This window comes from Aulonocara sp. 'chitande type north' Nkhata Bay, linkage group LG22, assembly GCF_057382095.1.
Source record: "Aulonocara sp. 'chitande type north' Nkhata Bay isolate Kocher_YH1m ecotype deep benthic linkage group LG22, A_spYH_male_GT1.1, whole genome shotgun sequence".
Lineage (NCBI taxonomy): Eukaryota > Metazoa > Chordata > Actinopteri > Cichliformes > Cichlidae > Aulonocara > Aulonocara sp. 'chitande type north' Nkhata Bay.
This window is the reverse complement of record NC_141364.1, coordinates 30,250,522-30,273,488: the sequence shown is the minus strand read 5'-3', so window position 1 is coordinate 30,273,488 and position 22,967 is coordinate 30,250,522. Positions and strand designations below refer to the sequence as shown.

At 39.2% G+C, this 22,967-nt stretch overlaps 2 protein-coding genes across 4 annotated transcripts in view; both read right to left on the bottom strand.

Moving 5' to 3' along the window:
• LOC147304438 (CMP-N-acetylneuraminate-beta-galactosamide-alpha-2,3-sialyltransferase 1-like) overlaps positions 1-21,192 on the bottom strand; it is a 68,557-nt gene extending 47,365 nt beyond the window's left edge. Inside the window, exon 1 of the mRNA XM_086281260.1 lies at positions 21,185-21,192. The gene's annotated coding sequence lies outside the window, so the exon portion shown is untranslated. The remainder of the gene's footprint in view (positions 1-21,184) is intronic.
• Positions 8,430-21,325, bottom strand: LOC147304437 (CMP-N-acetylneuraminate-beta-galactosamide-alpha-2,3-sialyltransferase 1-like). 3 transcript variants are annotated; one of them, XM_086281257.1, is made up of 7 exons: positions 21,185-21,325; positions 19,799-20,067; positions 19,237-19,433; positions 16,455-16,616; positions 16,190-16,235; positions 15,946-16,065; positions 8,430-9,711 (listed from the first exon to the last, which is right to left on the bottom strand). In XM_086281257.1, the coding sequence occupies exons 2-7, from the start codon at positions 20,048-20,050 to the stop codon at positions 9,544-9,546; spliced, it is 945 nt and encodes a 314-aa protein (XP_086137383.1). In that variant the 5' UTR covers positions 20,051-20,067; positions 21,185-21,325; the 3' UTR covers positions 8,430-9,543. The 3 variants fall into 3 exon arrangements, with proteins under 3 accessions (XP_086137383.1, XP_086137382.1, XP_086137384.1); XM_086281258.1 differs by having other exon boundaries at positions 9,572-11,748; XM_086281256.1 differs by lacking the exon at positions 21,185-21,325 and having other exon boundaries at positions 19,799-21,147.
• Positions 21,326-22,967: the final 1,642 nt, after the last annotated feature.

Genomic DNA, 22,967 nt, shown 5'->3' with positions numbered 1-22,967 from the left:
CGTTACTGTAATCTGATTACTTTTTCAAGTAACGAGTAAAGTAAGGGATTACTATTGCAAAAACGGTAATTAGATTACCGTTACTTTCCCGTAGGAACACTGCGTTACTGCGTTACTAAAACCGTGATTTTTTGCGAGAATGTCTCATGACAGTGACGGAAGCGAGTGCTCCGTTAGTGACAACAGCTGTGTGCAGATCAACAATGGATCACGTATCAATTGTGGGAGAGAGTATGAGCGTGCAGCGTTGAAAGCGTGGAAGTACTGACCTTACTTTGAGTTTGATTCCATAAAAAGTGACAAAAACATTAGCGTCCATCGTGCGTGGGAAGAAAACTTCTTTTTACAGCGAAAAAAACCCCTAAACTTCCAAGCAAGCACCGAGTGCACAACGACGTAATGGGAAATTCACAGAGAAACTCGCAGATTCTTCAACTGACCGCGGCACACCTGCACCAGGGTAAACCTCCGCCTACCCTAGTCCTGCTTTACAGGTGAAAATAGAGCAACAGGACCGCTGAGTCTTTGACTTTATTTATTTTCTGCTGTGTTTTACTTGCATCTATTTGAAAGAGTGAGTGTAAACACAATTTTTTTTTTTTTATGTGCTGGAATGTGCAGAAAATAGGTTTAAATGTTAAACTAACTTATTCAAGTCAGAGAATGTTGCATATAATTAACTTTTTGCCGGATGCATAAAGTTAAAAGATTAAAACTGATAAAACAAGTTAGAAAAGAGACTTTTCCATTTGATTACATTTTGTATGATGGATTATGTAAAAAAAGTAGAATTGGGCTGAAAGATCTATCACTTTATCACCTCTTCAGGTTGTAAATCGTGTTTTTAAAAAGTAACTAAGTAACTAAGTAATTAATTACTTTTGAAAATAAGTAATCAGTAAAGTAACGGGATTACTTTTTTGGGGAAGTAATCAGTAATTAGTTACTGATTTTCAAGTAACTTGACCAACACTTGTGACCAGTATGACTCATACTAGTGTTAGGTTGAAATTATTAAATGTTGCCATTATTGTACTTAAATTTGTAAGCCTTGCCTTAAACTGTATGCTCAGAGACATTCTTTTGTTTCTATTGTCCTCCCTAGCTTGTTGAATGGTGAGGGGGGCTATAGTGTAACTGCAGGCACATTCTATGTAAGAAGTGTGACTTCCTGGCCTTTATGTGTATGGTGAGACGGTTAAAAAGGCAGGGGTGAGGGGAAATGACCCTTTGTGATCAGCAGGAAGTCACACAAATGCACCCCCATCCACACACACTCACTCACTCACATACACACACACACACACATACATACACACACATATAAAGTGCCTGACACACCACAGGGGGTTTTACAATGGGTGTTTGTGTAAACTGTGTGTCACACAATAAAAGGCTGCAGGGGGTGCTGGTTCTTTGGACTTGTTTGGCATGGAGGGCAGAAATGCTGTCGAGCGGTCCATGCTAGCATGTGAAAACTGATCGCTGTTCTGTCTTGTGTGAGTACAAGAAAACAATTATTAGAATACAATGTGCTAAACTTGCTTAGATGAGAGGGTCCAGCAGTATATCAGAGGAATAGGGAAGGATTTCTGTGTGTTTTAGTTTGGCTTAGCTGTAGGCTTGAGAGTGTGTGTAATTGTGTAGAGAGAAAGAAATTTATTGACACTGGGGGTTTGCCTGTCATAAAAGGAGACAGGAAGCTACAGTGGGGGATGTGGATGCTGATGCTTTAACCTGAATCTAATAAACGGTCATAATTGTTATAAACTTAGAAGTAGGTTTGCAGGAGACTCTCCACCCTATCTGTAAATGTAAGACAACAAGAGGCCAGTGGCCCAGTGGATGCAGAGTGGGGGTCTCAGTGTCTGTAATATGTTAACTGTGTTTTGTATGTTGTCTAAAGGATTTGGTGTAGATTGAGTGAGGAGATTACTTTTATGACCAGCAGGAAGTCACATACACAGAGACACATACAGTGGGGCAAAAAAGTATTTAGTCAGCCACCAATTGTGCAAGTTCCCTCACCTAAAATGATGACAGAGGTCAGTAATTTGCACCAGAGGTACACTTCAACTGTGAGAGACAGAATGTGAAAAAAAAAATCCATGAATCCACATGGTAGGATTTGTAAAGAATTTATTCGTAAATCAGGGTGGAAAATAAGTATTTGGTCAATAACAAAAATACAACTCAATACTTTGTAACATAACCTTTGTTGGCAATAACAGAGGTCAAACGTTTACTATAGGTCTTTACCAGGTTTGCACACACAGTAGCTGGTATTTTGGCCCATTCCTCCATGCAGATCTTCTCGAGACCAGTGATGTTTTGGGGCTGTCGCCGAGCAACATGGACTTTCAACTCCCGCCACAGATTTTCTATGGGGTTGAGGTCTGGAGACTGGCTAGGCCACTCCAGGACTTCCAAATGCTTCTTACGGAGCCACTCCTTTGTTGCCCGGGCGGAAGACCCAGCCTCGTTTCATCTTCAAAGTTCTCACTGATGGAAGGAGGTTTTGGCTCAAAATCTCACGATACATGGCCCCATTCATTCTGTCCTTAACACGGATCAGCCGTCCTGTCCCCTTGGCAGAAAAACAGCCCCATAGCATGATGTTTCCACCCCCATGCTTCACAGTAGGTATGGTGTTCTTGGGATGCAACTCAGTATTCTTCTTCCTCCAAACACGACGAGTTGAGTTTATACCAAAAAGTTCTACTTTGGTTTCATCTGACCACATGACATTCTCCCAATCCTCTGCTGTATCATCCATGTGCTCTCTGGCAAACTTCAGACGGGCCTGGACATGTACTGGCTTCAGCAGCGGAACACGTCTGGCACTGCGGGATTTGATTCCCTGCCGTTGTAGTGTGTTACTGATGGTGACCTTTGTTACTTTGGTCCCAGCTCTCTGCAGGTCATTCACCAGGTCCCCCCGTGTGGTTCTGGGATCTTTGCTCACCGTTCTCATGATCATTTTGACCCCACGGGATGAGATCTTGCGTGGAGCCCCAGATGGAGGGAGATTATCAGTGGTCTTGTATGTCTTCCATTTTCTGATGATTGCTCCCACAGTTGATTTTTTCACACCAAGCTGCTTGCCTATTGTAGATTCACTCTTCCCAGTCTGGTGCAGGTCTACAATACTTTTCCTGGTGTCCTTCGAAAGCTCTTTGGTCTTGGCCATGGCGGAGTTTGGAGTCTGACTGTTTGAGGCTGTGGACAGGTGTCTTTTATACAGATGATGGGTTCAAACAGGTGCCATTCATACAGGTAACGGGTGGGGGACAGAAAAGCTTCTTACAGAAGACGTTACAGGTCTGTGAGAGCCAGAGATTTTCCTTGTTTGAGGTGACCAAATGCTTATTTTCCACCCTAATTTACGAATAAATTCTTTACAAATCCTACCATGTGAATTCATGGATTTTTTTTTCACATTCTGTCTCTCACAGTTGAAGTGTACCTCTGGTGCAAATTACTGACCTCTGTCATCATTTTAAGTGGGGGAACTTGCACAATCGGTGGCTGACTAAATACTTTTTTGCCCCACTGTACACAGTGCTTTGACTGTTACGACACACCCACATGCACACTCACTCATGTGCACTCACACATACACACAGGTACGCGCATACAGTCACTCACGTTCTCGCGCATACACACACAAACACAGAGTTTGCAGCACACCATGGGGGTTTTATGATGGGGTCGCTTCTATAAAGCTGACTATAACAAACAAAGGAGTGGAAGATTTGCAGAGGGACACCGGCCTTGCTTGTCTCCCCTTCTAGAAGATGCATGTTTAAATGAAGATGAATAAAGATGAATAAAGGTTTTGTTAAAATGACTACTGAGTCTGGTGCCGTCTCTGGATGCCCGAGGAATAAATAGAAACTGATTTCGTAACACTTGCTTTCTTCACGGGAATAAAGTCTGAACTAGAGGGCCTGCTGAGGTGCAGACCCAACAGCTAGTTACAAAGTTTTTCAGTTTAAGACTATTTTTCTTGCATAATAATAGCTATTAACTACTGACTAAAGCGTACAATATGCATATTTCAGTGTGTGAGTGATTCAGCGGTTTAGTAGACAGTCAACAGTGACTCCAGAAACATAAGTCTCATAAATATAAAGAGGACTCTAAATAAGTGACCGTACCCTATTATTAAAATTAAAAGTTGTAATTATTTGTTTCGTGGGGTCCTCTCCTAAACTTCTCCTGAAAAAATGCAGGCATCGTCAGGAAACGTTCAGTGTGTATACTTTATTCTGCTGGCCTCCCAGATGCATTATTTACAAAGAAAATAAACAACTAACTTATTCATCACTAAACAAAAATCTGTGTGCAGAACGCAAGAGGCTGAGCCAGCTTACATGTTAACCTCACTGTAACATCTCACGGACTGCCTCGGTAGGCCCTAGTGGCCTGCCTTTATATCCCATTGCCCCTCCCACTGGGCATAACAGTCATCCCTCCATCATTTCTTTCACAAAACAATCTTTTTTCCTCGGCTTATTTCCAGCTGTATTTCTACAATAATTCACAAATACATTTATAGCCACTTTCAGGCAGCCTACAGCATTTCATAATAAAAGAAAACCCAAACAAAAAATAATGCAGTTCATGTAACTCTACAAGTGTGCGCGAACCCACGATTTAAACCCCAGAACAGACCCCCAGACGTACCATCGTCTTGCCCAACTACTCGTGTAACTGACGATCACGGGGAGTCTACACAACCGGCTTTTTATTAAAGGTAAGTGGCAAAATATGTTGGCCGCAGCCACATTAACCCAGTGCGACAAGTGTAGAATCTAATGGTTGTTGTGTGTGTGTATGCACCCAGGTCAGCTGTCTGGGGCCCAGGGCGATGTAACTCCGTCACAATTTGTATGCAATTTATAACACGTAAATGTTCAAATCCATCAAAATATTGGGGGAAGAGAAAATGTATCCTGGCATATATCAGTACTTTAGGTACAGATATTTAATAGACACAGAGAAAGTTAAACTGTCCTCTGAAGACTTAAGGTTATTCACAATCTTATTTACATACAAATCCACCAGTGGATAGTGGAATTAAGATCTGGTGAATTTGGTAGTCAGCTTGGAAAACAGTCAGCCCATGTACAATGATGATGTGCAAACAAGATAAGATGACAGCATGACATTCCGTTCATTCCGAAACAGTCCTGCTAACCTATAAACATAAACATGTGCTTACAATACACCAAAACCAACAGTTTATGATTAGGCATGCTAAGGGGTGTTAACTCAATATTGGTCTCTGGTGACAGAAGATGGTATAGCATTGTGTGTAGAAAACACTCACTTGGCCACTCTAAGCATGTGCAAGTGTGACACCTACAAGTCTATGGTCACAGTTGTAATTGGTTTTAAATATTTAGTGATGTAAAAGGCGTTGTGGTATTGCACTTTTCAGTTAAAGTTATAAGGATGCAATTGGATGGCATCGCCACAAGGAGGAAGTAGCTCTGTACCTCAGATGAGGCAGAGCCTGCAGACCAAACACAACTCATGTTTCCTGTCTCTACTTTTATGTATAAGAACAGGTTAGTAGTTTGAGTTGGCTAACTGTGATGCACAAGGCAAGAAACTTTTTTCTGTCTTAGTTTAAAGGCCACAAATGTCATGAGAAAGTTTGTTTTCATTGAAAGAAACCGAACTCTCCTGCCATTCGCGATGGAAGCCGCAATTCCACTTGTAGTCTAAAGAGGTAGCCGGTCTTATTACACATTTTATTTTGTGGCAAATGTAGCTCCTAGATACACCTCTTCTATCCTGACATTACTGGTATGTTGACAGCTGATAAAGGTGGTTTCAACATAATCTAGTTTTTATTCTTTATGTTGTTATATGTATATAATCTGATGTAACTGTTTTTTGGGCAATTGTGGAATGTTTGTTTATTGTTTACAAATGTAATATATTGTTGAATCTGTTAAGATATAAAGAACTTACAACAGTAATAATGAGCAGGTTAATCGCAGTGTTGAGATTACTGCACAGAGATATTGTTGATGCTGGACAGCAGTAGAATTTAGTTACAGATTTTTTGTAAATAAGGACACTGATATACAACAATTATATTGTAGATTTATACTTGTGAGGAAAACAAGGTGATCAAATGGGTTTAACATGTAAACCAGATTCAAAGTTATGTTTTTTGCTAGAAGAGGAATGTTTATACGAACGGAGAAGAATGGTGTGAAATTCTGTTAATAAAAAGACGAAGAAGAGCCTGCAGACCAAACGCTACTCATGTCTCCTGCCTCTACTTTTCTGTATAAAAACAGACCCCATTGAAGGCCTGTAACACAAACACTAAGCTAAGGGTAACTTGATAACCTACAATACTTAGTCTTGAGTCCCCCCCGACTGCTTTAAATGTTGCGAAGAAACTGGGAAACGGGTGCATCGAATTATTGAAACATGTCCAAACTTAAATAGTGGTGAAGCAGTAACACAGTTGTTTATTGTTCCACTTTCACAAATAAAGAATCACTTTTTTGTGCAAAAATACTATATAATGTATCTCAAACAATATTTTTATGAAATATTCATTTTGTGAAATAAAATTTAAGAAATTGGAACAAATGATACTGTTTCATGATTGGCTGCTAATAACAAACAGCATAAAATAAAAATTTAAAGGGCACATAAAATGCTACACATTTAGAGCCTAAATTACACCATTGAGCCCAGCTCTCAAAAACTGACATAGATTTAACACTGTCTGTGAAGCTGGATTTAAGAAATAAGTGCTTAAAGTCAAAGTTTTACAAACATATTTAGGTGACATTCTGTCAGCTCAGAAAGGCATCATCATGTGGTTGGAGGGGGGTAATAGTACATTAATTTATGCTAGTTAACTAAAGAAAACTAAAACTAAAGTCAATTTAAGGAGATAAAATTTGGGCTGTCCCTAGCTGCAACAATTAGTTTTATGTTAAGAAACAAAGGTTATACTGTTCACGTTCACTCCCGTTCACTCTGGTCTCGTAAGTTGCTGTTCAATGGCTGCACTCAAACTGAAAAATCCAGCTGTTAGCTGTGATATACTAGCTTTTCTTCCAAACACAACTAAACAGTTTACAACATCACAAGTTATTAAATGCGTATCAGGTGCGGATCTAGAGAAATTTTGGCATGGAAATCAAAAGAGGTGGCAAAATCAAAGCCTTTTTTTTTTACATATAAGCAGGTGTTACATCCTGTAATGTGCATTACATATGGTTAAAATACATCAAATGCAGTAAGTATACAAGCTTCATATAAGTATAGTCTATAACTTTATTTTCTTTAGCCCAGATAATTAAACATTTCACTAACATAAAACGTGAATTTTTATGTACTATATAGCCTTATAATAATTATAATAAATAAGTATGTAGCCCAATATGTATAAAATCAAGAAATCTACACATCATGAGGTTCATTTACAAATACAAGTCTAACTACAATTTCACACTCTTTTGTATTTGAAATAAGGCTTCTTCTCAGGCCTAGGTTTCTTCTGCAGCTTTGTGGAAGTGATGTGCGATACCACTGATTTCCTTTCCGATTTACTGATCCAGTGCTGATACTTTGTAAAAAATCTTAATGTGTTATTGTATTTCAAATTATATCTTCATAATGATTAGAGGACATCAGACTACTTGTTCTTATTGTTTAATTATGAAGAATTGTCATATAGAAATAAAAAACCTGAAGTTATCAGTTAGCTATTAGAACACATATATCGTGTCATTTAATATGTATATGCTTGCCTGGACATTTCATCAAAAACATTCAACATTCACACTTTCCCTCATTCATAGTAGTGCTGTGCTACACTACAAATTTTGGTGTCGATCCAATACCAAGAAAATACAGGGCCAGTATTGCAGATGTCCATCTATCCATCTTTTTCTGCTTATCCGGGGGAACACCAAGGCATTCTCAGATTAATGCCCGAACCACCTCAACTGGCTCCTTACGATGTGGAGGAGCAGCAGCGCTTCTCTGAGCCCTTCCCAGATGGCTAAACTTCTCACCCCATCTCTTAGGGAGAGGCCAGCCACCTTTCGAAGGCAGCCCATTTCGCTTGTATGCGCAATCTTTTTCTTTTGATCACTACCCACAGCTCGTGACCGTAGGGGGTAGGGACGTAGATCAATTTTTAGAACATAACTCCCACGATGAATGAGGGAACACTGTATGTGATACTAATTATGTAATATCATTCTTGACTATTTTTGATTTTACCTTGATATTTCACGTTTAGAAATGTTTTTTGTCTTGTCTTGTTTGGTATTCTTATTTTCAGAATACAGTCTCACATATGTCGATTTACAGTTATTTTTTCACTGACTACTGTATTAATACAACTGATCTGAAATCACTCAAAAAACCTAAAAACCGAATAGGGAAAAAGTGATATATTTTTATGTAAAAACCACAGACATGGTTACTGAATTATTTTCACAACTTGAAATGCAAATATAAAGAAATAAAAACCTATGCACAAATTTTGTAAACAATAAAGTTATACACAACAATTTCCCTAAAAATGCAGCCACTGCATCTGGCAATCACAAACAAAGGCAGCCAGTATATCACTGATGCAGAACGAAAACAGCAGAGCAGTGGGTGCCAACGACCAACTCCCAGACAACAGCCGGTGTCAGCATAGCCCCTCCCAAGAACCCTCAATGTCTATATGTATTTAAAATTTAAAGGTGGGCACAGACAAACAGCCACAGCTCCTATACCCTATACAAAATGTATTTCCGGGAAGAGTTAGTGAAACAAAATAATCAGCTGTCTTATTGTGTCTTGTGATACAACTTACATACTCTTTATTGCACAAGGTAGTAACAATCGATATTGTTGCATCTGTCCATCATCAGCTGTTTATTTTTGTTTTTTTCTTCTGACCAGCTTTCTGCACCACCTTTTCAACATCCTAATAATGATTACCACACAGCTTGTATGTGCAAAAATGAAATACATTCTTTGTAATTAAAAGCGGATTAAGTCTGATTTAAAGAATAATTAGTGGATCAACACTAGGCTGCTTAAAAAGTGTGGAAGGGCAATAGAGAATTTAAGAATATTTTCTTATTACAACTAGTAGTTTTCAGTTTACTTTTAGCTAACTATCATAATCTTGATGCCTACTCAAAAGAAACACTTATCCATCTATCCATCGTCTTCAGCTCTTATGTAGATGGGTGTAGAGGAGAGGAAGCTCAATGCTATTTCCACTGTCACTGGAAGAAGGTACACCCTAGTCTTAGGACAGACAACTTTTCACACTCACATTAACATCTATGATTTAGAAGCACTAGTAAACCTGAAGACCTTGTCTTTGAATATATAAAAACACACCATGAGAATCAATTTTATAAAAAGAAATCTGATGACTCCTCTAAAGATAAAAACACTGAAGCACAAAATAAATTATGTTAACAATGAATTAAGCTGTACTGTAAACATTGGATTTAAAAAAGAGGAAGGGGAAACAAAGGAAAAAAATTAATGTCCTTTATACAATGTGATTTTCTGTATTTTGTGTAGCTGCTGAATAAGATTATATTCATATGTTCCTGGATGATATCCAGTTCCAAAATTTTGCTCTTTGATTTTTTCAAAGTAATGGCCCCAGTTTCCATTGCTGTCTGCTCCAAACCCAAAGACGCTGACCTGGACAAAAAAAAAAGTAAATACATAAGAAATAAATAATGAAAGTTAAATTTCAATATGTCATATAATTTCAGCTTTGTCACAAGAGCTAACTGAACTAACTACAAAGAACAGAGGCCCCCAACCCCCGACGGCAGCCTCAGACTCGCAGAGCTCAATACCTTTTTGCTCAGTTGGAATCTCACCAACAAACTGGATCACCTGCAGTTTGGTGGTGAGAATGTCTGACATCCTCACAAACCAGCCTCAGTCAGTCCGACTTGACCATTCCCCCCAGGGCTGCATTTTCAGCCCCTGCTGTACAGTTATGATTGTACACCAACCCATCCAAACAACGTCATCATCAAGCATGCCGATGACACCACTTTGGTTGGGCTCATGTGTGTTGGAGATGAGACAGCATACAGGGAGGAGATAGAGAACTTGTCCCACTGGTGTTCAGCAAATCATCTGAAGATGAACGTCCTTAATCCTTTAAGACCTACCATAGAACCAAGTCCACCAGAGCTTATCTTTATAGTTTTACATTCTGTAGTGCCATTTCAAGTTCCTATACATCAGTACAACCGTTATAGCCCAAATATTAATAATATGTATGCATTAAGTCCATAGTAACTACATAAATTGCCAAAAAATGAAATAAACTACAAAAGAATTGAACATCTTTTTCCTGCGATAGTTCGCGCTGAGGTCTATTCCAACGTAGGAAGTGTTTTGAACAGCTAATCGGATCGGCAAAGTGTGTTTCTGGAATATTACGTTTTTGTTGCTGCAAATGCTTTTTATGCAATTTTTGCAAAGCTATATGTGGAAGGAAACCGTGACCTAGGGCAAGCTGATGGCATAAGATGTAAGTACAACTCCTCCGGTTTCATATGCAAAAAAAGTTATTGCGCTAGCTTACGTGGTTCCAGTTCTACAGCGATTTAGAAATAGTTATGCAAAATGGAGCGCGCCCACTCCAACGGGTTTTAAAGGGTTAAAGGAAAAGAACTCACAAGGCACAGAGAGGTCCTCACCCCTCTGATTAAAAACACAGAACGGCTGGAATCTGTCCCCAACCTCAGGTTTCTGGGCACCCACATCTCTGCTGATCTCACCTGGACCCAATACACCAATACCCTGGTAAAGAAGGCCTAACAGTAGGAGAGCATGCTCTCCATTGAGGGCTACAATTGAGAACAGGAAGGTTGCACAGAGTGATTAACACTGTCAAAAAAGAATCATTGGCTGCCTTCTGGCACACCAGGATGCCAATAACAACAACCTTTATTTGTCACATACAGAGTACAGAGTACAACATGTAGTGAAATGTTTGTGTCCGAGGTGCGGACAAGCTGCATACGTAGCTGCGCCATTTTACAGCTTGGTTTTTGTTTTGTTTTTTTAGCATGTGGGGTCTAGCCAGGACCATTACTGGGAATAAAACTAGCGACTCCCGTTCCAAAGGCAATAACCCCCTACCCACACCTCACCAATCTGAGCCACATTCTTGATTTTTAGTTCACAAAGACTTCTCATAACCACTCCTGAAACTTTGAAGGTTTTAGCTTTTTATACAGTGAAGTTACAGGAGGATAAAAAAAAAAATCAGGTAAAATGTCCTTCGCTTGTTAAAATAATCCCGTCCGATACCACGTGAGAATAATAAATATAACATTTTCTGTTGTAACCCTCAAACTGAATGGTAATGCTGTGGAGGTATGTAATAACAACAGGGGAGGTCTCAGTGTCTCACTCCAACTTTATTAACTGACTCTCAGAACTTCACATATAGTAAGCGCCAAAATCTCCACCTCAGCACTTCCCTTCAACTTGGGTGTGAGTGGAGCCACCTGGTGGTCCGCTACACATACCCCGCCCTGAACACACAGTCAGGTCTCTATTCAGTCCAGGACCCTGGGCCTAAGCAAACCCGAACGACTGAACCTGGGAGGGAGAGAACAGGCAGAGGAAGGTCCATCCCATGAACGAGGCTGGTGAAGGCGAGCAGGAAAGGCAGGAGGAGGCTCAAACGCCGGTGGTCCGGGGGTAGTTCTGGGGGGAAAATCAGAGTCTGTCAACCCCATCGAAGGAGGGCAGCCACGGCGAGGGGCCTGGGCTGGCACTACATTACTGTCCGGAAGAACATGTGCAGGTTTAAGTCTGTCAACACACACAGTCTCCCTTCGACCCCCAAAATCCAAAACAAAATGTTTCTGGCCCGGTTCGATAACCCTGAATGGGCCGTCATACAGCGGCCGCAGCGGTGTCCTGTGGGCATCGTGCCTGACAAAAACAAACTTAGCAGTCTCTAAAGTCTTTGGAACAAAAGTGTCAGGCACGCAATGGTGCACCGGACCAGGAACCCGAAGCGAGTACAAAAGCGGGTTGAGAGATAGCACCGATGGATCGAAGCAGGGAGGAGGATTTTCAGGCAAGAATTCTCCAGGCATGCGGAGGGGCTGACCAAACACTAGCTCAGCTGGGGAAGCGCCGAGATCCTCCTTAACCGCATTTTGCACAGAGAGACAATGTATTTATAGGAATGTGTGGTGTAGAATAAACCGCAGTGGGCGTGTGTGTGGTTGGAGGGTGTATTTGCAGTGTTGCCAACAAGTAAGGAAAATCGCTTTTGGCTGTCCTAAAAGTCGCTAGAAGTTGCTAAATGACATCGTCACAAGACTCCAGTGACACCAGAAAAAGTTGCCAGATTTGTCGCTAGTCGCTTTTTTAGGGGGAAAAAGTCACTAAGGGGATTTGAAAAGTAGCTAAATTTAGCGACCAAGTCACTAAGTTGTAGTGATGGGATTTCCGTCTCTTTTTAGAGAACCGGCTCTTTCGGCTTGACTCACTAAAAAGAGCTGGCTCTTTCGGCTCGCAACCGGATCTTCAGGTTGTTTTGTTGCTTTAATTAATTATTAACAGCAATATAAAATTATGCACAAAAGGAATTACTAATGTAAAAACAAAACTGTGGTTTTATTTATATATGCTTGTATATAAATTTATATGGTGGCTCCTAGAGACAAATCACATACAAACTCCAAAAAGCACGTACAAACTCCAAAACACGTACAAACTCCAAAAAGCACGTACAAACTCCAAGACACGTACAAACTCCAAAACACATTTCTAGCGTTAACTGAACTTCCAAAACAGAGCTACCTAGATCACTTAAATTACACAATTGAAAGCATATGTGTATTGTTTGTGTATTTATACACAAGCACTCATATATATTCAAATAATTTTAAAAAATGTTCATTTACCTGTTACTACCACACACCAAATCCAGTCATTGGTACTTCCTGACTTGCCACTAGGTAACAAAAGCTCAACACTGCCCCTAGCATCCTGGAGCACTTCTATTGTGCTTTGTACGTGTTTTGGAGTTTGTATGTGTTTTGGAGTTTGTACGTATTTTGGAGTTTGTATGTGCTTTGTCTCTACGAGCCACCGTAAATATACTTTTATTTATTCAATCCACATAAAATGTAATAAATAAATCATATAATACAAAAAAAACTACATTTCAACTTTTAACCATTTAAATTTTCAGCTTTTCCTTTTAAACAAATTTAAAGTGGAACAAGACAAAACACTGAAAAAAACCACAACACAATTAAATATAAATATGAAAAAATATGAAAACAAAAAGAAAATGCACATTCTCCGTCATATGGACCTACATGAATAAACTTTCTGAATCCTTTATCGTCCACAACTGAAAATAGTTGTGGATAATCACTATACCTTTCTAATGTGACGTTGTTGTCCCTGGCTCTCTTTCTCTCTCTCCCCCTCCCGCTCTGTTCCTGTGCTACTGCGAGTGTAACTACCGCCTAGGGGTGGGTTTTTATAATCGATTCATCGATTAAAATCGATTCTGGCTTGGATAACGTAAAATCGATTCATTAAAATCCTGAATCGATTTTTTTAATATAAATTTATTTTGCCCGAAATGCCAGAATCTCTGGTGACATCTCACAAAATTTCAAGAACCACCAAACAGTTAAGACAGTAAATGAGAGCAGGTACATGGATTCTGCACATAGACTTAAACACACAGCGCGACCCGCGGATCAGAATCAGTTAGATGTCGCCTTTCTCACAGTCGGGGCTGAAAGCCGACAGCTCGCTGATTCTGATCTGTCGGCGGGTCCGCGCTTTGTGTTCACGCGCTTTATGAGCCGATTCTAAAGCTGTTAGTTTGATCTCTCTCCAAACAATATTGACCGAACCAGCAGCAAAAGAAGATCCAAACGCGTCACATTAAACATCGTCATGAATTCACTCTGACTTTTACTGTTTTGCTTCCATCGCGATGCACAGCTCTCTCTCTCTCTGTACTTCAAGAACAGTTTCCCTTTCTTCATTATTCGCTTGCTTGTTACGCACAAGTCTACTGTTGTTTACAGCGCTGTCGGACGATGTTTTTTTCCCTTTTACATTCTTCCGAAAAGAAAACCTCATTTCTGCTGTTCAATACTGAACAAATTTAAACTTTTTAAAATTATTCAAAATGCAAAACGCTTAGCTGTGTCTCTAATAAAACTTCTGTAACTTCAGAGGTAATGTTCATATGTTGATTAATGGTTTTCTTTCGTTTTTGATGTACTGCAGAATATTTTTATAAAATCCCAGGCCAGGAAAATCACCTTCATGTTTTTCTGTGTTTTATCCTCAGCTACTTTGACACAAAGGCATCTGCTGTGACGCTTACACCTGTGATAAAGTCTTGCGTGTGTCAGCTTCCTTTTTATTGATACAAAAATATGTAAATGTGCTGATCTGAATTATAATATTTCTGACTGTCAAAATTTCCCAGATTTAAATCGAATCGAATCGAATGAAATCGAATCGTGGATCGAATCGATTCGGGACCTTGTGAATCGGAATTGAATCGATTCTAGAAATCAGTGACGATACCCAGCCCTACTACCGCCCCCCTCTTCCCAGCGTAAAGCACAAGGCTTGCGTGTGGAGTGAAGCGGAAAAAAAGTGCGAGAGAGAGGGTGAGAGAAAGAAAAGAAAAAACCACGGCTCCCAATGAGGAGCCAGCTTGCGTCGTTCACTTCAAATATTCTCTAAGAGCCGTTTCGTTCGCCACCGACACATCACTACTAAGTTGGCAACACTGTGATGATCTTCTAAAACAAAGGGGGGCCTAGCAAAAAATTTTGGGAACCACTGCTATAAGGATTTACTATACATGTGTTGGGAAAGTCAGCATCACAGTATACTTTGTTTAATTTCAAACAGGAGAAAGAGGTAAACAGCACATTATCATTCTTACTCTTTGGTCTTTGTAAATTTTGATTAAACAACAATAGCACACATCCCGTACATGCTATTGCTATTTATAGTGGTTTAACCTGTCAAGGACAAAAACAAAAGAATTCTGCATCAAAGCTTGAAATCATAGATTTCCTGAATTGGTGGCATGATAGTTAGTGCTGTTGCTTCACAGTAAGAAGGTCCTGGGTTCAAATCCACAATCTGGCTAGTTTGCAGTTGTTTCTCTTTGGGTATTCTGGTTTCCTCCCACAGTTAGAAGTCATGCAGTTATTAGAGTTAGGTTAATTGGTGATTCTAAATTACCCGTGAATGTAAATGCAAATGGTTGTTTGTCTCTATGTGATAGACAGATGAGCAGTCCAGGGTGTACCCTGTCTTGTAACCTATCACTTCAGGGTTATTTTCCAGCCCCCCTGCAACCAGGATAAAGATAGGAGGATCGTAGTTGTTGTAGAGCCATTCACTTTTTATGGTAACCAGACTCTAGACATTATGTAATATGAAGACAACATGTAGTATTTAAGTGACCAAGTTGTATTGGGGTAAAAGGTTTTGAATAGTGTTGAAATAAAATGACAAAATTGTGAAGGATTCAAATATTCTAAGAACTCAACTTACTTCATCTAAACATGTTTCAATCGCATTTTATGAACACAAAATGCACAGGTTTATTGAATATGAAAAAGTTGTGTTGATTTAACTCAGTTGTTTAAGTTTCTGCGAAAGCAAAACAATTGCGTGCAACCAATGTCCACTATTGAATTAAGTAAGTGGCCTTTTTTGTTAGTGTAGATCCAAAATAATGCAATCAAAGATGTAATGGACAAAAATAAAATTACAATTCTCTGGGGGGGGGGTTTTTAGCATAGTTGGCAGTTATGGCATATGTACTTATTGCACAGCAGTCCTTATTGCTTCACTGGTATTTCTTTGACTTTTGGAATGTTATCCTACCTCATCACAAATCATCAAGCTCAAAGCCAAAGCCATGAAGCCAGTAGATGGATAAGCACCCTTCTTTAGTAACCAAACTTGATGAACGTGTTTCATGAAAGCCGGATTGAGGATCATCACCTGGTAATTAAACAAGGTCATTTATTCTGCGAATAATGCACAATATAATCTTTTAACTAAATTATATTTGATATATGAATATACAGTTTGTCATTTTTGTTAAAATATAGAATAATGTACTCACCAAATTCTTGTTGGCTAGGCTCTGTTTGTTTAAATCACCATTTTCTCTGTTGGAAATATGCTTTTACGTTAATGGCATATATGCTAGAAAAGGAATTAATTAGCAATTATGTGATTAGAATCATTTAACGCTAGATTCCGATTGAAATGATAAATGCACACAATAATGAATTTGTTAAGCTTTTCACAACCCTAAATATTAAAGTGTACTAAATATATATTCTAAATACAAAAACATAAAAAGGTAACAGCAATGTTTGAACTACCCAACGTTCTCAAGGAGCCACAAAAAATCCTCCATCTTGAATGGAAAAAACACAAGGTGAGTGGTGTGGTCCAATAAGCTAGCAGTCTCTGGATACATGACACGATGAGTTGTTTTGGTACCAACATCCACTTCAAAGCCTCTGGTCGGCCCATAGTTCATTCTAAATTATACATATTTAACATCATGCAGTTAAATCATATTTTGTGAATAGAGTCAATACAACAACATTAGGGGTGCAACGATACTCGTATCGATATTGAACCGTTCGATACAGTTCTTTCGGTTTGGTACGCATATGTATCGAACAATACAAAATTTTTAATTTATTTTATCAACTTTTATTCTGACGATGCAGTCTGTGTTGAGAGCTCAGGGAATGAGATGAAATGAGATAGCCTTTATTTGTCAGTTGCAGGCCTTTTGCCTACAACCAAGATGACAGACCTTGCCGACCGTACATACAATACAAACATCACATTGGGGAGACAGGTCAGGCCAGGTAGCGAGGAAAAAAACATCGAAATGTGTAACACAAAAGGATAATACAGGAATGCACAGGTATCAACACACCATAACACAATAAACACAGACAAGCAACATGGTAAAGTGTTCCAGTGTGTACATCTGATCTGGGACCGCTGCAATCTTCGACTGCGCCTCCAGCTGACCCGATGTCCACATCATGGGGGAGGTAAGGGTTGGAGGTGGCGTTGGATAGGGAGAGTAATGCGTCAGTGAGTGCTTACCAGTATCAGTATATGTATGTGTGTGTGTGTCCATAGTTCAGCTGAGACAGTGTCCTTCGCCCCGCCAGGCTAAGTAAACAGTCTTCCAGCCAACCCAGGTGGCCTTGTAGGGAATGGGAAGGAAAAGACTCAACACAGTCGTTATCAGGGAGTTTTTGTTCAGCTCCAGCCTTGAGCCCACAGCTGGCGCCGAAGGGGTAGCCGCATTATGATGGTGATTTTTCTTTTGCAAACAACTCATGAGAATTTCAAGCTGTTTTTAACACTCCGACACTGGTCTCTCAATCTCCCGTTAACTCATTCACTGCCAGCCATTGGCAGTGAATGAGTTAAACCCATTGACTCATTCACTGCAATTGACGGCTATAGACGTCAATGGCAGTGAATGAGTTAATAGCTGCGAGTTTCTCCATGATGTTATTAGCCATCGATTCTGTTCGCTCTTTTGCTCACATAGCAGATTCTGAGACCTCACGACCGCAGCCAACTGATCCGAGATGTAATCCAGCTTCCGCCCAGAGATGTTGTTCTGAGTTGATTCTTTCCTGATGTAATCCAACATACATACGCTCAGAGGTGTTATTCTGAGCATTCACTGCAGTCGTAAGCGCCTCCAAGCTCTTAACCATGCTGCCTTCAGTGAGTCCTTTCTGAGAAGTTGCACCTGTCGTTCCAATCCCAGCGGGCAGCCTTGTGGGGGTTTGAACAGCCGGTTCCGCTCTCTTAATTCTCCGATAAGCCAGGGCCAAGCCAGCTCCGATCAGCAAGAACCCTGTTATCATGGTTCCGAACAGGTAGATATCTTCAGCGTCCTCGATCGACAGTCCCGCCAGGCACACAATCCTCTGCCACCCGTCCATCGTGTATCCGGCAGGGAAAGTCCCTCCCGGGAACTCAGGTTCTCCCGAGCCCAGACTTCTCGTTAAAGGGTGTCAATAGCATTCAGACACCAGTTGATCAAATCCATAATTATCTTTTAGGTTTTAGACACAGACTGTGAGAGAGTGTTCCAGGGAAAGTAATGCAAAAAAGACACGAGACTAGACAAGGACATAAGAACTAGCAGGGAAGATAAGGGAGAGGAGAAAAAGTGCGTCCGCCTCCTCCGAGAGCCAAAGAAGTGGATCTGCGTTTGACTACTCCGCCTAGGCTGCACTGTCGAGCGCAGATCCACTTAGCGCAGCGCAAGCTAGCAAGACAGAAGCTAAGCTCATTGCAACATGGCAAATTAAACCTTCCCCACCCTCATTCAGATCTGGCCTTTGGAACTATTTTGGTCTTCATGTGAAGTATGACCCTGAAGGTAAGCGCGTCATGGACAAAAGTAAAACGGTATGTCGGATGTGCCACGCAATGCTCAATTGCATGGGTGGGAACCATGCTCGTTAACGTGTTGACACCGCCCAGCCCCACGCACGGGGCGATCCGCGGTAGCTCGTTAACGGAGATTTGCCTTGTTGTGGCGTTAACGTGATTTCAGATTAACGCTGACAGCACTAGTGGGAACACAATGAATATGACTGCACATTTACGCCAACATCATCCTAGTGCAAAGACAAGTGGAATCAGACAAAAACAACAAGCACGCATGCTACAAACTTTACCCGAGTCATTTAGACAGCCGTTAGCACATGATTCTCCTTATGAGCACCTGATATGTTTAATATGCTGCTGAGAGTATACCCCAGAAGAAGCGTATAGTATAGCTTTTATTTTGGAAAGAGCCATTTCTCTGTAATAAACTCTCTTTTCCAAAGATGAGTGATTTCTCGATCAGATAGATTTATTTTTTTATTACTTTGTTGTTTCAGCAACATTAAATTTAAAAACTGTACTTTTGAGTTAAAATATATATTTATAATTTTAATAAATGACAAATTAAAAAAGCATGAACATTTTTTTGTATCGAAAAAATATCGAACCGTGTCACCAAAGTATCGAACCGAACCGTGAATTTTGTGTATCGTTGCACCCCTAAACAACATAATAGTCAACTCTAAGTAAAAGTGAATGTTTGATTGTATTCTATTTTACCTTATTACGAAATCATGCAAATCAATCAGAGGTCCATAACGTGATCCATTCAAATTACCAGAATTCCCCACTACAGCACAAATCCTGCAGCGATCAGGCCTGGGTTCTACATCCTCTGAAATGATCGGTAGCATCTCAAACACCTTGTCTACTGTTGCATTGAAGAAAGCGAAGTCGTATTTTTCCTGCTTTATTTTCTGACAGACATAAGAGAGGAAAGTTAATAAAGTTAATGGAACTGGTAACCAGCAAGTTTTACACTTTTTTTGTCAACATTGAATATATATATATATATATATATATATATATATATATATATATATATATATATATATGTATATATATATATATATACACATATATATATATATATATATATATATATATATATATATATATATATATATATATACATATATATATATATATATATATATATATATATATAGATGGATATCTCACACGTTCCAAGTATATGTTTCAGTGGCTCCAACAGTTGGAAAAATATAATGAAATGCAAAGTTAATCAACATTTGTTTTGTTTAGTGATCATTTAATTTACCTTCCACCAGAGGAAATCATTCTCTGAGATGCTGTGTTTTCTTGGCAAAAAGGGTTCAGGAGATGCATCAATCTGTTCCCTAAACCAAGGATCACCATCTCTTATACATTTGAGACAGGAACAAAAGCTTGACTTCCAGGGCCCAAAGGAGTAAACAGATAAATTCCATGAAGGACTGAAAAACATAGGCATCACTGCGATGCACAGGAGTAGGGAAATAAGAACCCCGGATTTCTTCTGTCTGTAATTCATCTTTAATGAAGAACAATCTGTGGATTTAGTGAGTGGAGAAACATTCAGGTGAGTAAATCTAAGAATGTAGACAATGTTACAAAGAAGCCTACAACAAAACACTATCCACCGTTTCAAAAGCAACCTTGGTGACATAATCTGGGGACGGCATTGCATAATCAGTGCTATATGTGAGGGGTTTATATGTGTTAACTCATTTAAAAGACATTGCCTTTCTACTTAAATAGCATAACATGACACCCAGTAGAAAGGAAAACATCTTGGACAATGTTTATTTAATATAACATAGAAAGACGCTTTTGTCACGGCTGGGGCGGCAGTCGTGTGGAGGGTGAGAAAGGAGGATCCAATAGCAGACAATGGCGGAGGTGCAAGTGGGTTTTATTTACAGTGCACAAAACCAAGGTGTGGGCAGAACCGAACATAAACCTAAACTGGGAAAACTAATACAAAATGGAGGACATGAAGCGAGGAGCAGAGAGACACGAAGAAACATGGAATAATGCAGACTACGCGGGAAGTTCACAGAGAAACACAGATGACGCGACGAGAAGCACAGTCAGACACCAACTATAAATACACACACCAGGTAATCGGGAAATGGTACACAGGAGGGGACACAGCTGGAACTAATGGGCATAACGAGACAGACCTATAAAGTAAAACAGGAAACACCCAGACTGTTTTACAACACAAAACTCGGGGACCCGTACAGAGCACAGAGGGAGACACAGGTAGGGAAAATAAACACGACACCCAAACCCCAACAACCAATACAAATCAGAATAACTAGAAAATAATAATCACAAACTCAAGGCGCTGGGTCACCGACCCAGGACCATGACAGCTTTGAAAATATTTGATAATTAGATTGGTTCTTATAGTGTTCTCTTCTGATCTATCAAACCACCAACATTCCACTTAGCAGATGACCTGCTCTACCTCCTAAAAACTAAATGATCCTATTAACCTGCTAAAGAATCAAACAGAAAGACACAATTCAGTCACACTATAATGCTAACATGTTTTTTAAATTTATATATTTAACAACATCTGAATAAGTTTTTTTAAGAGGTTCTATAAAGCTTGTCATGAGTAATTAATAGTGTTAAATGTAATTATATTTTCTCTTACCTTCAAAAGTAAAGGAGGTAGAAAGCAGGCAGAGAGCCTGTGAAAGATTTGAATTGGTGAGCTACTATTCAAATAGTGGGGTTTATTTTTGGTTCTAGGAAAGCTGAATTGTTTGGGTTGTTCTCAGAATTGAGAAAAGAGGAAAAACCTGTCTGTTAACTGTGCAACAGCCAGTGTAGTATTACCTGGGAGGGTTTATTTATGATCTGTTTAACCCATGAAAACCATACATGGAAGGAAACCATGTATCCATGTCAGATTATTTTTGATATGAGCTTATGAATGTAGTACCATAAATAATGAGAAGAAGAAGAAGCAGAATATCACATGATTTTATTTGTATTCATTATTATTATTATATTTCTTAATATTATATATAATTTAATGCTAGATGGGAAAATGAGTTTCATTCAGTTTCATTTTTGAAAATGATGAATGACTGTTATTATAATTATATTTATTATTTTATTATTGTTTGCAGTAGTTCACCTGTGCTGAAGCTGATGTGATCTACTCCTTTACCAATTCTAATTGGAGTCATTCATACCAGTCATCTCTTGTATAAAAATTGATGCTTTTTGAAATGTTTTAGAATGCCATTCAACCTCTATACACAAACCAGAGGGGAGGATTTGTTTGTTTTTTAATTTTTCATGGTACAAGATGATACTATATTATTAAGAAGGTACCAAAGATGGTATGCTACATTAATGGAGAGAAAACCTCCAGATTCAGACAGCCTCATATGAGCAAGCACTTGGTAACAGTGGGAAGGAAAAAATCTTATAAGAAACCCTCTGCATTGAACTAGACACATTACAAACTGAGGAAGATTAGGAATAATAATTTTTAAATGCAACGTGGTGCAGAAACACCACAGAAATCTTGATAACCTCAAAATTCTTGTGACCATGCAAAGTTTTTCACTCAAAAACTACTCTACCTACTGTATTCTACCTGTATGTGTGGATGTGGAGCAAAGCTTAGAGACGAGCAGGAACACCTTTCTTGTTTAGGGTCAAATTGGTTTGATGTTTGGAGGCGGGCAGTGACGAAATTATAACTTGACCCAAATGCATGAAAGAAAAATGATTTTTTTAAGGATTTTGCTTGGCTAAAAGTTCCATACGGTGTGATTCCTTTGTCATGTCCTTAATAGCACGTAATATCCTTTTTTGCATTTTCCTGTGGAAAAACAACAATCTCATGCTTACGAATCTCATGAAAATAACACAGAATAGACATTATGAATAAATACAGTCACAATGGTCAAATGTGACTACCTGCTCCTTCACACACACACAGGTGTACAAACAGGTACTCACAGACACACACTATCTTGGTTGGCTGCTGCCTTTAAGCATCTCATGTGTTGTTGGCTTTGTGTGCCACTCAATAAGATTCAATATTTATTATTTACTGCTACCTATGCTTATGTTGGTTGTTGCTGTAGTTTCCCTTCTGTGCTGTTTTCCTGTTTTGCAAAGCAAATAGAGAAGCAGATTTTCAGTGTCTTTTCTCTCTATCCCTCTTTTCCTCTATTTTTCTTTCCCTTCTCCTTCTGTTAACTCTCTTCCCAACTTCTCTTTAGTCATATTGTTTCTCTTTTCTGTCCTCGAGTTCTGTCCTTTCTGATTGTAATAACTTCAAATAAAAATAAATTATAAAGAGCAAATAAACTATGACAATCAAGTGGACCAATATAGCAAAAGGTCCACTTGAAATAATATAAAACTAAAGTAAAACAAAATAAATGAAGACAAAATAAACAGCTGTAGAAAAA